Source organism: Salvia splendens, chromosome 19 (genome assembly GCF_004379255.2).
Source record: "Salvia splendens isolate huo1 chromosome 19, SspV2, whole genome shotgun sequence".
Taxonomy (NCBI): Eukaryota; Viridiplantae; Streptophyta; class Magnoliopsida; order Lamiales; family Lamiaceae; genus Salvia; species Salvia splendens.
In genome coordinates, this window is record NC_056050.1 from 6,738,875 (window position 1) to 6,755,478 (window position 16,604).

The 16,604-nt window shown below is 36.0% G+C and overlaps 1 protein-coding gene across 3 annotated transcripts; it reads right to left on the minus strand.

The window, feature by feature from the left end:
- Nucleotides 1-1,734: 1,734 nt before the first annotated feature.
- LOC121780408 (5'-3' exoribonuclease 3-like) lies at nucleotides 1,735-13,328 on the minus strand. Of its 3 annotated transcripts, none has more exons than XM_042178022.1 (23): nucleotides 12,888-13,328; nucleotides 12,406-12,508; nucleotides 12,234-12,310; nucleotides 11,970-12,161; nucleotides 11,757-11,876; nucleotides 11,605-11,667; nucleotides 11,221-11,370; nucleotides 10,975-11,139; nucleotides 10,072-10,149; nucleotides 9,614-9,700; nucleotides 9,046-9,333; nucleotides 8,464-8,559; nucleotides 7,771-7,866; nucleotides 7,543-7,613; nucleotides 6,885-7,013; nucleotides 6,740-6,816; nucleotides 6,613-6,653; nucleotides 6,444-6,518; nucleotides 4,913-5,070; nucleotides 4,055-4,159; nucleotides 3,877-3,952; nucleotides 2,797-2,876; nucleotides 1,735-2,718 (listed from the first exon to the last, which is right to left on the minus strand). In XM_042178022.1, the coding sequence occupies exons 1-23, from the start codon at nucleotides 13,089-13,091 to the stop codon at nucleotides 2,007-2,009; spliced, it is 3,243 nt and encodes a 1,080-aa protein (XP_042033956.1). In that variant the 5' UTR covers nucleotides 13,092-13,328; the 3' UTR covers nucleotides 1,735-2,006. The 3 variants fall into 3 exon arrangements, with proteins under 3 accessions (XP_042033956.1, XP_042033954.1, XP_042033957.1); XM_042178020.1 differs by having other exon boundaries at nucleotides 1,735-2,721; XM_042178023.1 differs by lacking the exons at nucleotides 12,406-12,508; nucleotides 12,888-13,328 and having other exon boundaries at nucleotides 1,735-2,721; nucleotides 11,970-12,157; nucleotides 12,234-12,309.
- Nucleotides 13,329-16,604: the final 3,276 nt, after the last annotated feature.

A 16,604-nucleotide genomic window follows, 5' to 3' on the forward strand; every position in this document is an offset into this window, starting at 1 on the left:
TGTACTTTATTAAAACTTTTCAAGTATTAGAAGATTGGAATATGAGTTGAGACCTAAGGGTGATCATAATTAAAAAAAAGGAGAAAGAGCTACTCCCTCCGTCCATCAATATAAGGCTATGTTAAACCGGACACGGTTTTAAGAATGTAGTGGAAAGTGAATGCAAAGGGTTGGTAGAATGTAGGTCCTAATTCTATGATGTGAATCCAGGTATTCAACGTCATAGATTACCACGACATCGAGGGTCATGGGTTGATTGGGGTCCGAGAAGAAGGTGGGGACAAGACAAGGAGCCAAGTCAGAGTTAGAGGTCCGATTCAAACCGGAATTTTTCTATAAAGATAAAGTCCAAATGTTCTTCTCAAGCCACATTTTCTTCATCGTCAAAAGAGCTTCGTATGAGTACCTTAAACGTCTCAATCGAAACCCGAATGATGAAGTTAAGGCCGCTATACGAAAGCCGCGTGGCTCTAGAAGAATTTGCCCGACCGGGCATTTAGTCCGGGATATGACTTTTTGACAATTTTATTTTGCCCATTTTCATTCCTAGTATAAATAAACATGTTAAGGTTTTTCCGTAGCAGCTTTCTACTCTTTTATAAACAAACAAAGTCTCAACATTGAGTATCCTTCATCGTTGAAGATTTATCAAAATCCTTTGTAGTTGCACTTAAGTTATTGTCCGACATAGATTATTTGCTAAGGTATGCTAGTTCTTGTGTCTCAACATAGTTCCCATTAGGTTGTTGTTTGTGAAAGTAGCCTTTTTGGGTTTTCTTTTTTAAACTTTAATCTAAATCATCACACTTATCATCTTCTACTTTTCCATCTTTTTATTGTCTTATTTCTTGTTTGGTTTATTGTGTTTGTTAGAATATCTGCAAGAACAAGTCTTCGACATATTTATGTTTCTTGAATCAACAAGATTCATATGATTTTATATATTAATTTTATAATGAAATGTGGGTGAAATAAAGTTAGTGAAATATGGGTCTATTAACAAAAGTAGTAAAAAACAATGGGACACTTTTTGGTGGACGGACGAAAATGGCAAAATGAGACGTTTATTGGACGGAAGGAGTATAAATTGATATCATTTGTCAACTTTTACTTTTTCATCGGTCCGACAATAAATATCTCATTTCAGTTTTACTATATTAGGTAAATGCACCCTACATTTTACTAACTCATTCCACTACCATTTTATTATAAAATTAATATATAAAAATAGTCCTCATGTTCCCACTAATTTTTTATACCAACTTTACGCTATAAAGTCAAACAATTTTTAAAGTCCATACAGGTTAGATATGAAACATTTAATCATGAATAGAGGAAGTAATAAATAGTTAAAATAGAGAACAATAAAAAAAAGAATAATGTAGAATATATTTCATCTATATTATTCTCTCTTACTTTACTCTTTTTCTACTTAAAATATATTATAACTTTTCAAAACCGCGTACAAAAATGAAACATTTTATTTCTAATAGGCCAGTGAGAGTATTAAATAATAATTTAACTAAATTACTATCCAAATTAAATTCATACACTAATAATAATATAACTAAATTAAATATCCGTATTAAATTCATAGACTAATAATAATTTAACTAAATTAATATCCTAATTTTGTGTCTTGTCAACATGACACACAACGATAACATTTGAACTCATTCATTACAGACAAAATTGCCAGTCATAAATTACTACTTCTACGAAGACAAACCAAACTAAAGAGAGATCTCAAAACTGCAAAGGTTTACAAATCTTAGTATTATACAACAAAAATGAAACATTCAACACAAATAAAAGAATATAGAAGGGGGTTTACAACATACAAGCTATTCCTATATGAGCCACTCATCCATAACATATATCGACCTTTTCCCCTACATTCAAAGTTCAAACTAATTGATAATAAAATACCAATATGGAATCATGAAATTCTACAGCTAACGCTCGTACACCTTGAACATGCTCCCACGAGCTAGGTTAGGGGCATACTACCTTCGATAATTAGACTGTGGCGGCCTTCTTCCTCCTCCCCTATCCGAACTTGAGTACTGATTGCCAGTTTGGCGAGAATTGTTGTATCCTCGGCCAGCATTCGGATTAACTGGGGGCACCCAATTACCAGCTCTATGGTTATTATAATTACTCCCATATGGTTGGTCGGCTTCTAAATTACTGTATCCAGGTCGTGGATGGAAATATGCATCAGGAACATGAGCTCCACTCCCAGCAGGATGTGGAGCGTATCCATGTCCATTATGTTGAGGTGGGTAGTATCCATGTCTGTTGTATTCCCTAGCGTATGGGACAGGAGCTTCGTATACCTCATTCCCAGAATTTTGGAATCTGATATGTTGATTCTGGGGTTGTGAAACATACGGTTGTCTGTAAGCCGTTGAGCTTGGTGGTCTATGGTGAGAATAGCCAGAACTTGCTTGCATCGCAGCATGTTCTCCACCTGGGTATGTATGATTCTGGTAATGCTGATATTGAGGTCTGTGTCCGACAGCATGAGGAGGATACGGATGATGCATTTGACCAGCATGGCCATTGTGCTCTTCCCGATGCTGCAGACTGTTAAGAACAAGGCGATGTGCAGCCTCTCCAAGCTGCCGGCCAGATATGGCTCCATTTGGGTTATGGTTGTGGTTGTGGTTCTGGTTCTGGTTGTGGTTGTGGTTGTTGTTGTGATTGTTGTTGTACCTGCTAAGAGATTGTTCCATTAATACATCTGAGATAGACCCACCCAAAACAGACTAACACCAGATAAAAATACAATACCTTCCATTGTCGAATGGCCTCCTTCCAGAATCCTCATGCCAAAGTACAGGTTCAGGTTTCAGATCACCAACTGTCACAATCTAGATGATGAAAAGAAAAAGGAATCAGGCAGCAACTCCCTTAAAGAATACAGTGAAGAAAGCAAAAAAAACAGAGAAAGTATAAAATAAATCAGACTTCTAAGGGTTTGAGAAGAAGATTGGAAGACTTTTTACTTTCTTTGCATTAAGTTTATTATCTAGTGCATCATTCTAGTTTTACCGATAGAAATAACCAGTAACCCATGGGTTTTTGGTTGATGAATTTGGAGAGCCAAAAATGGATGTTGATAATATGAAATGATTGCATGAATATGGATTTGAGAAATTAGGGAGTGAGCAAATATACATCATGTTGGCACTCCCTCCTCCCACTAACCCAGTCTATCCAAGTACATCTGTGATTCCCTTATATATTACATTATTACGAAATCAATCATGCCAGTAGATGTACGAGTTCAGGATATTTTGATACTAAAAATAGTACTCCCTCCGTATATGCAACATTTGGGAATCGGCATGGGTTTTTATGTAGTGTTGTTTGGTGAGTTAATGAAGAGAGAGTAAAGTAAGAGAGATGAAAAAGTAGAGATAGAGATGTTTCTATTTTAGGAAACGTTTCATTTTTAATGGGACAATCCAAAAAGGAAAACGTTTCATTTTTAATGGGACAGAGGGAGTATTCCCTCTGCCCCATTAAAAGTGCCATGACACCCCTTTGGCTTGTCTATATGCAGCCTGTCCCACAAAAGAGTTTTTTTACAAATAAAACTCTGTTAATGAAATGGACCCAACAAGAAGTATTTTGAGTTCATACAGACCATAAAAAAGTTTAACATCTAAAAAGTAGTGCTTTATCCATGACATCAAAAAATGTATTAAGAACAAGCAAACAACTAACAAAACCTAAACCTGATTCACATAAAACATCAGGTAGGGGAAAGTTCACCTCAAGAAAAAGTTGTAGAACAATATAGCTGCTAAGACCATAAAACAAAAGGTACCAAAACAGACCAGACAAACAATTTTTCTCAAAGTTTACCTTCTTTGGGAAAATAACACCTAGCAGTGGTTTGGCTATGTGTTTATGAACGTCTGGAAGCCTATATATAGAGCATCTGAACGCCAAAACATTGTATGGTCAGACAGTAATATAAGTGCAACTAACCAACTGGCATATTATTCCAAAAAAATCCAAATTGCAATTTTATGAATCTTACATGACTTGGTTGTTCATAATATCTTCCATCCCCAAAATAGGTGATCTGAAGACAGGAGGGCAAGGATCTCCAGCACAAAGGGAGATATAGCCATTCATTCCACCACTGTATACAGCCGTAAATAAAATCAGAAAGAGTCTGTATAGGATTTTTACCATAATTTGAGTAAAAGAAATTAGTCAAATTCCAACATCAAGAGGCCAGCCCTACGATGCTGCAAGACAGGCATTTCCAAAAGACAAAAGGAATAGACTTATTGATCCTACTAATAAATTAGAGCATAACTCAGGAGTAGAGTGTTCAAATTTCACAGACATGAAACTATGTCCAAATGCTAATAGATGCAAACTAAAAATATGTCAAATGTAAATCCATGATATTGCCATATTGGTATGTAACAACTAAACCAATCAAAAGATCTTTTTAGATAGTAGTCCAGCAAGGATCCAATGTTCAATCATTAGTAAGACGAAAACTGGAAGTGTATGCCACATTAAGGATCTATGACATCATATTCCACCTACAAACTGACACCAACACAACTCAGCTCGAGCAACAAGGGGGGCATATAAGTTGCTAATGGAGGAAATACATCTTAAAATGAAATGAAATAGGTAGCATCTATTAGAACAAATATCATTCTTCCTTTTCCAGGCAGTACTTATTTCAGTAAAAACTTCTGCTAGGCAATACATAGCAAGTTTTAGATCAGTCATGATATTACCAAAAGAATGTGTACATATTGATCAAATACAATTTATAAATAAAGCAGGATGATCACAACGACGTAGAAAATATATGTACAATCAACAAAGATGTCCTATGTCCATGCAATAATTAATTTAGGAACAGGAGAACCTTGCCCCTGGATCAAGCCGCTCTTTCACCGAAATTCTCTCTCTGTCAGTCATGTGCTTACAACGATCATCGAGAGAGAATATATATGGCGACAGTGTGTGAGATAATGACACAAAAAGCATATCAGACATTGTACTATTTCTTCGAGATTCTTCCTCCTGCATGTAGCCATTCAACTTAGTTGGAAGACCCACTCATAAAACCACAACCACACTATCATTGAGAAGGGGCCAGAGACAGGACCAAAAGGAGACAAAGGGAGGCACTAGTGCCCCCCTTCAAATTTCAAACATACCAAATGTAAGGTTTATTATTAGTAGTAGTGTTAGATATTTAATTCAATGCCAATTTTACATTCAAAGCATCGTTTCATTTATTAGTAATCAGTGTAGTCAAAATGTCGTTCGGGTCGCCTGGGTCGAGACCATCACCGCCCCAACATGGGTGGGTTGATCGAGATACAGGGTCGCCGTTGGGTCGCCTAGGTCGCCCTAAACATATGCTATCTCTGATTTTCTCAAATCTCTCACTATGTTTTCTGGCTCTCTGAATCACAATTCTCTATATATATGCATGCACCACATCAAACTTTTCAAACCTACTTTCTACACTTTAGAATTCGGCCTCTTCACTCCTAAACAAATAAACAATTCAAAGATCTTTTGCTGCCACCCTTCATATATTCCTTTGTTTTGATATTTTCAGACAATGGTATCAATTATTTATCGTGTTATGACTTATGAATTGTTTTGATATTTTGATCATTTCTATTTCCCACTTTATCTCTATTCACATGAATTGCGTCTACATTTATATTATTTGATATATTATAAACATTAGAGCAATATATTTATTTTATTTAATATTAAAAGGCAAAACAATTAGCCTAGATTTTTGGGTCTCTCGACCCAGTCGACTCGTCGACCCGCGACCCGAATTTTTACCTCATCGACCCAATGCGCCCACTGTTAGTAATGCTAGGCATTATTTTGCCTTTCATTCTTTACTCGAGCCTTGTTAAACCAAAATTTATTAAGATCCAGTTAACCCTTCACCTACTCACTTTTATTTCAAAAAACCCCGTAATTTTTTGCTTATCGTCAAATCTTTGGCTTTTACTTCATTGGTTCTTTCCATGAGAGTTTTTTGTTGGAGTTTTTTTCAATTCTCAATTTAGGTATTCAAACTAGTACCACAATGAATATATCAATATTTCAGATTATTCATTTTTTTCTTAGTATTGTATTCATCACTTAGCACTAGATTTTTTGTTGGTCAATTATTAGCACACAATTGCTAAGCTCAATCTACTAGTTAATCATGCACAAATTTTCATTTTATGCCCTTGGATGAATATTTTGACTTCTTTTTTAAGATACTCCAGTAAATAGTTATTAACGATTTTACAATATGACTTTTTTTTTATTTTTTGTACTCATGTACATTAACTTATTTCACACTCTAATCTAGCAAGTTGGACCTCCCTAAGCAAAATTCACAGTTACATCACAAGAACAAGCCATTACTGTACCGTCAGTGTGTGCTCAACTTTCGCCACCTCTGCAAGCAGACGGCTCTCATCAATGAAAGGCAACTTGGCAATACCCTTAACCCAAGAAAATCAGAGAATATGAGTGAAAATTCAAAGCCAGATAATTTAAATTAATGGTATTGTAAGATTCAGCTGCATGAGAACATACCTGCCAAGAGAACCGTTTACCATTCATGTCAACTTCAAAGTCTGAAAAGAAGACAAAAAAACTGCTTCTTCAGGTTACGATAAAAACATAGTACTATGATTTGACAAAAAAGTATTAAGATTTGTACCAGTAGGATAAAAGTCATATATCGGTGAGTTTGGATCAGTCATCAATTTCCTGTACTGCTCGGGCAAAGCATGAGCACTGAAGATAATCTCAGTTAGAACACCAGAACAATTAGGTATGAAGCAACGAGAGAACATAAATCCAACCTTGCAGCAGGGAAGACCCCCAGCAATTGATTGAACGGCTTAAATGGGGTTCCCAACTCAAAGCTTATGTTTAACTGTCCAAGATCCTTAAGGTCCGAAGCAAATGGAGCATAATGGTAGGGAAAAAACCTGCAAAAACATATGCTTTCTATAAGACAAGTGTTCTACACAAGAAACGTGTTTTGAAATTCACAGTACACAAGTGAGGGGGTTAAGTTCCATTTAAAACACAGCTTTCTAGTTCAAGGTACATGTTCGATCCTCAAATATCAGTAACAGGATAACAGCAAACAATGTATGTAGTATCAAAATTCCAAGTGTTTGTAGATAAGCAAATAGGAGTTGCATGATCAGCAAGGTTGTAGCATTATATCTCCTATTTGATATCTGTATCAGAGAGCTTGAAAATTGAATTTTTATAGATCAAGAACCCAGCATATAATTTCTTAATAAGCTTCGCCAAACAGTAAATTAAGCAGTCAGTATTTGTTCAAGCATAAGGCATTGCTATTTGATGATATTATGCTCAGTTAGGGAAGGCAAAACACAAGACACAACAACCAAGTGTTTGAAAAGAATTGAGCAAGAAAGAGAAATTCACTTGTCATTAGTTTCATTGAGATAAACATTAAAACATAAGTAGAGGACAGAAACTTTCCATTGCCAGGAACAAACCCCTTCATAGTAGTAGTGCATAACCCAACATAGACCTTCTACGTATTTGAGGACCTGTAAGAAATCAATAAGCTAGTGAACTCATTGTTCATCTATTTAATTAAAAGAGATCGAAGCAAACACTGAATGGCAATCATGGCATGTTTTAAGAAATCTCAAAACCTAATTACATTCTCATTTAGCAGTCAACGAAACCAGTTGAACTACTTACTACATCTCTTCGTATAGCATCAAGGTCTTCCGGTGATTTTGCAGAAAACTTTTCTTCATAGTACCTCTCTTTCCAACCGGGTTCCCCCAATCTGACCTGAAAAACCAAATTCACAAATTATTCGCCAGATCAACACGGTTTTAAAATGCTCAACTTCAGAAAAAAGTTTTGTTAGCAATAGGAACTAAGGCATACACTTTATGTTGGTTAAACTCTTTGCTTTCCAATATAATTCTTACAAAATGTAGTATTTGCTTTCCAATATAATTCTTCAACATTTTTAGTGATCAAAAGAATTAGTGGGGTAAGCAAAAACTAAGATGATAACTTTAAGAGGGGGGGGCACTGAGTTTTAGGGAGAGGAAGAGGGGAGGGAAACACAGAATACTACCCAACATTGGTTAGGAATTACGTGTCTCCTAATCAAAACAAAGTAATAGAGCAGGGAAGCAAAGCTAATAGATAGCCTAAACTAAGGACATAACTCACTAAATTGGAGAGATTAAAGTATAAATGGTTAAATACACACATGGACTGAGATCGTAGAATTAACTAAAAACTGAAATATTGTTAACTAAGAACTTCATTCCACCTAAGCCTAACAAATACTTTCATAGTTTGGTGGCGGAGGGTAAGTGTTGTGTGAACTTAATATGAAGTATGTACAAAGGAAAGAATTCAGCTAATGCTCACATTATCCTCCTCTGGGTTTTCCTGATTAAAAGCATCAGATTTCCCTCGAAGGGACTCCTTAAGCTTCAATTTCAGCTCTTCTTTGTTATCTTGAATCTGCACACAGAATAATCATAAGTTTGTCACTATGTCTAGAACTTATATATTCTGTAAAGAAACAACAATAACATGATAAGATAAAGGACAATCGTACATATGAATATAAATGTTCTACTCTCTCCGTCCCATAAAAATATGGGCAATGGGTATGGCACGGGAATTAAGACAAAATTGGTAAAGTAAGAGATAGGAAAAGAATGGTATGGTAAAGTAAGAGAGAGGGGGAGAATGGTAGTTAAAGTAGTGTTAGTGGATAGGGGGACCTACATTATTATATTGATATAACTTTCCAAAAAAGGAATGCACATATTTTTGTGGGACAAACGAAAATGGAAAGTGCACATAATTTTGTGGGACGGAGGGAGTATAACATAAAACAATGATAACACGAAAACATAGAAGACAGTCCGACTGATAGAAACTGCCAAAAATCTCGAAAATGGAAATAAAAATGAGCTTTTTCTCCTTTCAGAAGAAACATACTTCACTTTCTAGACCACTTTCAGCTTCAACAATAGCAGCCCCTATAGTGGCTCCAAGATCAACCCGTGCAACTTTTCTAGGCAAGCTTGAGGTAGCATGGTCAAGCTGATCACGTCTCGCGTTAGATGAAGAGCCCTTATGCTGATAGGGTGAAGATGAAGGACCTGAAGCAAGACGAGAACCATGGAATCGAGTGACTGGAACTAAAGAATCTGGCTTGTTTGTTGGTTCGCAATCATCTCCTCGTTTAGCTTGAAACTTTTCGCGCTTGATTCTTTCAGCTTGTCTCTGCGTACATAAATTATATACTCTCACATAAGCATGAATAGTGTAATGTTGACAAACTGGAGAATTACTTCCATCTGGGAGTAGTCCTTTAATGACTTAAAATAGCAAGCTCATCAAGACAACCATGATTAAAGAAAATCTCAACAACTCCAGGGCCAAGCAAAACAACTAAGTATAGCCACAAGAATATAATGGAAAAATCAGTAATGATTGTTATACTATTAGAGCATGCTCTAATAAATTAGCACAGTTGTAAGTGGAATATAAGGGTAGAATAAACCTGATGCAGTCGGGCCCGTTTTTGAAATATTTTATCTTCAAACGACCCCACGGCTTGAATAAAGTGCTCTACCCTGCTAAGGTTTGGCTGGAAAAACAAACAAAAATGATAGCATATAAAATTCAAGTCTCAAAAGTATTTCTATGATGGGAGACATAGAAAAGAATCATAATTCCTAATACAAGGGTAATTTGTTTTGTGCCATCCAAACTTTGATTAACCAAACTAAGTTTTTTTTTTGCATTGCCACTTGGTGCTATCACCAGCAGAGTTATCCTGGAATCCACGCAGATGGAATATTGCTAAAACTGTTCTCCTTGAAGCGGCTACCAGCCAACTATCAAACAAATAGTGTATATTGCAGCCGCCCAGAAAAAGTAGCATAGTTGGTAGAGTCTAGAGGGTTCATAAAATGGCATTTTTCGAGTGATAAAACTATTTACTCATAACAAACATACCTTGCTTCCATCAGTCAAGTAACCACCCATAGCCCTCAACTCCTTTTTATAAACAGCCATAAGCAAATTGATTGCACCCTGTGCATTGAAGAGATTAGAAGCATTAGCATTTAGCAGCACCATGAATATTATGAATTATTGTTGGAAAGTAGATAGGACTGAAGGAAATCAGTAAGGTAAAAAAGTGTTCAAACCTAGTGGAAATGGTTATGGTTAGCAAACTAGCATTATAAGTTATGTGGTAGAACAGATGCAAAATGATCACAGCTTAATATTATCAGATGTTGCATGACCATTTTCATATTCTCCTTAAAAAGAGTAATAGCCAGACCAAGATAAACAATTATTGAAATCAATGTCTTCAAGAAACTTACAAGTTTGAGTTTCATGATGCGCATAGACCTAGTATCAAGAGCTTTAAGCTTCTTAGAAACTTAAGAAACTCTTCACCGTAAGTATTATCCATGCTAGAAAATCATCATACTACAACCTAGATACTATGAACTCTCAACTCAATCATCCTATATGGACAGTGGTTAGAATGTCTTTTATCTTATTAACAATCTATCATATTGCATTCCACACTCCATAGGTGTCAGTCTGTTGTTTTCAATTGTTCTCTTGGTTAAACCTTACAAAAACTTATGATACCCATATTCATATCAAGATTAAGAAACTATAAGAGTTTTCAATTATTCCCATCATTACTTCAGCTATCTTAACATTGAGTTGTCAAATAAAATTGAATGCCACAGTAAGGAAGTCAAGGTTTACTAGGTTTACTAAACAGTTAAACCATATCAACAGGTCACAAAACACCCCGGCCATGACATTTTTTATTTATCCAAAAAAAGAATTAAATAATCAACCCAAAGGAGACACAATACCATCTACAAAACATACCTCACGAATCTCGAGCGTTGGCATATGAGGTAAAAAATCATTACCAACAAAGAAGCACATGAAGATGAAATCGTCTATAATACATTCGAAATCAATCTCAAAAGGAAGATTAGGGAGCCTCATCTCAAATTCCAGATATTCACGAAGAGTCCAAATGTTCAAGAACTGCATGAAAGGCCACATTAGCATTTGAATTTACACACACAAGTATACTTATGATGCTCTATCATGTAATTTCCAACTTACTTGATAAGGCTTTTTAGGCACAATTTCTGCATCACCTTTCTCATCAAATTCTCCAGCCTTTCTCTTTGCCTTCCCTTCACAATTTGCAGCTAAATGACCCACTTGACCACAAAGAAAACATTTATCTTGTTGTCCTGGAGTGAACACGACCTTGCAATCACAATTGGAGAAAATAATAGTCATACAGAGGAAAGTTAAACGATGGTGAACGAGATTAACACCCAATTCTGTAGATAATTATAAACATATGACCCCATCAACTGTAGCATATGTTTTTTACTCAACTTCAAACTGTCACGTCTTCCAAAATATATGAATTAATGGGTTTCGAAATCAAGTGATTAAAGTAAGTAAAGTTAGAGTGTCAAGCAACCAGTGGCATACCTCTCTAAGAATAGAAAAGTGAACTTCATGAGTGGCCAAAGCAAGCATGATCAGATCTGCATCCTACAACGCAGAAAGAGATGATAATCAATGATTGTGAAGTGCATAAGTCACAGAATATTGCCTACATTTTAAACAGAAAGATGCCATACCAATCCATACAGACAATGACGGGTATTTGGATCATAACCAGGAAGATTCCTTTGGAGGCGAATATAAGACATGATTTTGTGCTCTCCTTCACCAGGAACATTTGCATCTGAAAGGATAACCTTCATGGAGGCAGAGAAATTTGCATAAATCATTAAAGAAGTTCTACTAGTCTACACATGCTGTAAAAGTAGCTGAATCCATGCCAGCAATACCTTGACATTTTTCCATCCAGGGTCATTGTTTAACCTTAGATGAATGTAATATTGTAGAGCAACGGATAGAACAGCCATAAATGGTGTTCCGGGCGTAATAACATTGGAATCAAAAAGTTGGGATTCCTGTTTGGGAGGAAGTTTTCTCCCTTCTTTTTCAAACTCCAGACGTAACCTTTCCTCCTCAGCTGCCTAAAAATTATATGATGAGAAAAACATACTTCACACTATATATTTGTAATGAGACCATAACAGGGGACACACCGAGTCTGCTGCATCTTTGGCTGCTCTGAAACGCCGTGACCGCTGTTGATTCATCTTAGCCCTTGGTGCAACTCCATCTAACAATAAATGCCAGTTTGAGTTAAATAAATGTTGCCAATATCGACTCGCAACTTATCCATTGCTAATCAAGAATTTTAACCTATTTACTCACCTATAGCCATGTAAAGCAGTTTCCGTGGCCGTACCATCACAAAAAGTCTATCTATATAGTCAAATATGCACTGAAACACCTCATCAAAGGTGGTTGGAGAAGGCTGCACGATACATAAAGTTTATCATCAGATTTTTCGTCTCAAAGAATGGAACACTGTTGCATAGGCTAAACTAAATCAGAAATTAGTTCTTCAAAAGCAAAGCAAGTTCAGCGACTCCAAATCCTTAGGATATATTTCAGGACGTTGATACCTCCTTAGCCAAGAGAAAGTTCAAAGTAACAGTTGAGGAATTTTATCAGTGTATATGCGACAAAACATTAGCAATCAATCATTTCCTAGGTAGAGTGACAAGTGACGACAACAAACGGCTGAATTTATTCAAATTCGCTTTGTTCAACACAGCTACTATGCTTAAAAAGCAAGTGCCTGGAGCTAGAATAAGGTGACACTACCAAATTAATCAAAATCATATGCTTACTCGATCCTCTGGGTGAAAGCATGGGTGAATAATTCCGTTCATATCGAGATACATGTTATCGTATTCGATGTTGTTAGGGTTCGGCTTGCTCGTATCCACCGGAATTTTAACACCTTCTATTTCGACAGGCTCTTCCTCAATTACGTCCACCACCACCATTGGATACTTCTCCGCCAGCCACCGATAGAACGCGGGAACTCCCATCGTCAATCAATCGAGTCAGGGAAAGGGATGGTTTTCAGAAGCCGTGCTAAGTCGGCGGCTGGCTGTTCGGCCGTGCTGTTGTGCCGGATCGTCCGGCCGATAATCGACGGCAACGGCCGGTCGGAGGCGTTGATTGATTGATGCGATGAATTTTGGAGTGAGAGAGGAAGATTTGCAAATTACGGATTTAGGTTTGTGGGCGAAATGGAAGAGAGCGGGTGAGAGTGAGAGAGGTAGTTAATGGATCTGGCGGTGGTGGCGGCTGGCGGTCGAATTTGAGAAGAATTAAATGGGCTAAAACTTTGGGCCCTGTTTTAGTTAAATTAGTGGGCTATAATTATCACAGTGGAGTAAGTCGTAGTGGGCCTATTTGATGCAGCAGAGCCCAGAAACTGGTCAAACTCCTATGTGACATTTTTTCAATTGGCCCGCGAACGGCCCGAAGAAGCCCAAGTATATATTCTCATGTACACCCTTTACCTTTTCAGCCTATTTTAATCCGAAGAAGCCCAAGTATCTATTCTCATGTAGGGTTAGCCTTTTTGACACTCAATTATGTCACATATTTTATTTTATGTTATAGTTTATTATCTACACACTTAACAATTTGACATCAGTTTCTTATATTGTGGGGCAAAAAAAAATTTACTCAATTTAGGGGTGAACATTCAGATTTGGAATCAGATTTTTTCTCGATTTGATCCGAAAATCCAAAATTTAATGAAAAATGAATCTAATCTGATTCGAATTGTCTGAAAATCCAAAATTCTAACTATGAAATCTAATCTGATCCGAAAAATTCTAAATTGCATAAATATAGAAATTTGAAAATCCAATACCAGAAATTTGAAAATTTGAAAAACCATTACCAAGATCTGAAAATCTACCATTAGAATTGGTCAACACATTACATATAGAGGAATGATATACAACATAGCATGTGTGAGCTCATTATGTATGCATCACTCTTGTTCGACGCACGTTTAGCGTTGTTCGTTTCGATTTATATTTTTAGTTTGATTCTAATACATAAAAAAATGTTGATTAAATTTTTAATTTCACAAAATTCATAAAAAATCAAAGCTTGATTTGTTATTGTATTAATTTATTTTGAAACTGTAGAGAAAACGAGTAAATCAAGCTTTGATTTTTATGAATTTTGTGAAATAAAAAATTTCACCAACATTTATAATGTATTAGACTCAAACTAAATATATAAATCGAAACGAACAACGCTAAACGTGCGTCAAATGAGAGTAGTGTTCACATAAGGTATGTAGCATATCATTCATTTATGTAAGCAGAACGGATGGAGTACTAAAGTAGAGAGAGTGTAAAGTAACCGAGTCTTTCCTACATTATTCTCTCTTTTACTTTACATTCTACCCACTTTAACCATTATATATCATTTTTTCAAAACGAGTAAAAAAATGAAGGGCGGAGGGGAGGGAGTATTTTTTTTGCGGTGCACTGTGAATATAAATTTTGTATATTGTTTTGCAGAATTTGGGGATATTGGTGATCCGTAATTATATACTCCCTCCACCCCATTAAATATGAAATATTTGAAAATCGGCACAGAATTTTATTTAGTGTTGTTTTGTGAGTTAATGAAGAGATAGTAAAGTAAAAGAGATGAAAAAGTAGAGATAGAGTTGTTTCCATTTTAGGAAATGTTTCATTTTTAATGAGACAATCCAAAAAGGAAAACGTTTCATTTTTAATTGGGTAGAGGGAGTACTATACTATTTTTTTGCATTGTAAAATTGTGTTAATATAGTTTGTATATATTGTTTTGCAAATTTTAAAATTTCGTGGGCATTTTTTTGGTACGAAAAATGATTGGGGAAATCATCTAAAACTAAAAGACCGCAATAATTTGATTTTTATATAAAATACAATATCTTGCATATTAAAACATAAAAACTTGATAACAAATGAAAAAGTTTGAGACTTGTGAATCAAAGCACATATGTATCGGACCCTACAGATTATTTGATTATGCATAAACATGACATCCATTAAAGTTTATGAGATTCATGTATATGAATAGTAGATTATGAAAACACGTGATAAACTGTTCAATTGCAAATATATTATACAGAAGTTGTGGAAAATGTAACATCCAAGCCATAGCTTGAACTTCTCAAGAAGGGGCAACCAACCGATCTTTTCCAACATCATTTCCCATTTAAACCCACCATTTACCGAAAGAGTCAAACTCTTGAGGTTTTGGGGAAACATGAGCTTATACAAGTCACTTCCTCTAAAATCGAACCAAAGTGAGATGTTGAGGTATTCTAGTTTACCCAAACATTCAATATTGGCAAAACAATAATAATCATCACGCTCCACTCTCTTTCTCCCTGAATACATTATCTCCAATTTATTGATATTGGGAATTCTCTTAACCACCTCTTCGTCACACTTGAAATTGAGTACTCCCTTAAGTACCATTAGATTCTCCATGACAACATCATCAGTTGAAGGATCTGGGAGAATTAGGGAATCTTGTGGCAATCTCAACAGCAAGGTGCCGCAAGTTAACATACCCAGACACGCGAGAATTCACGTTCATTGTAATAACGAAATTTGTATGCATGTATTGTCCTCAACAATCTAAAGTTATGTCCCTTAGGAAGTTTCCCATGCTCGCGAATAATTGAGCGAACATGCGACATAGATTGCAAGTCATCAAGCACTTTCTTCTTTGAGGTCTTTTTGCGTATAACAACGCGACGTTGGCTATTTATGCCTCAAGGACTAGACTCTCCTATCACATGATAAAACCCTTCTTTCTTGCCCTGGTTCAGGCATATTTAGCAAATCATGGACTTTGACTACTTTAATGTTTCCGGTAGACCCCAACTCATCCACTAGAACGAGATTTCTATCCACTCAGTCCTTTAATAACACTTTCCCAATCATTTTCAAACTTTGGCCATCTGCAGGTTTAAGAAATCCTTCACAAACCCACAGCTTGACGAGAGTTGAGACTAGAATTGCATCATCTTCTTCAAACACACCCATGTATAAGAAACAAGGCTTCAAGTAGACTGGTAAGTGATTATAGCTCATTTTTAACAATTTCAAGCAATGCTTATTATTGTCTAAATTTACTCTTGAAGTTAAGTTGTTCCTTATTGATTCCCAACTTTTTTGGGTACGTTCAATATTTTTCAAAAGACCACCAACTACAACAATTGAAAGAGGAAGTCCCCTACAATTATTTGCAATTTCTTTTCCGATTTTCTCCAATTCAAGAGGAAAATGTTCCTCTCCAAACACAGTTTTGGAGAACAAGACCCAACTACTACTCTCATCAAGAAATTCCATTTGATGGCTATATTGTTGGTTAACCCGGGAACTCAATTGTGAGATCCTAGTCGTCACCATTATTCGACTATGTTTGTTATTGTCAGGAAAGTAATGTTGAATACTTTCCCAGGACTCAATGTTCCACATATCGCCCATTACAATTAAAAACCTTTTACACCACAAATATTTGCGGAG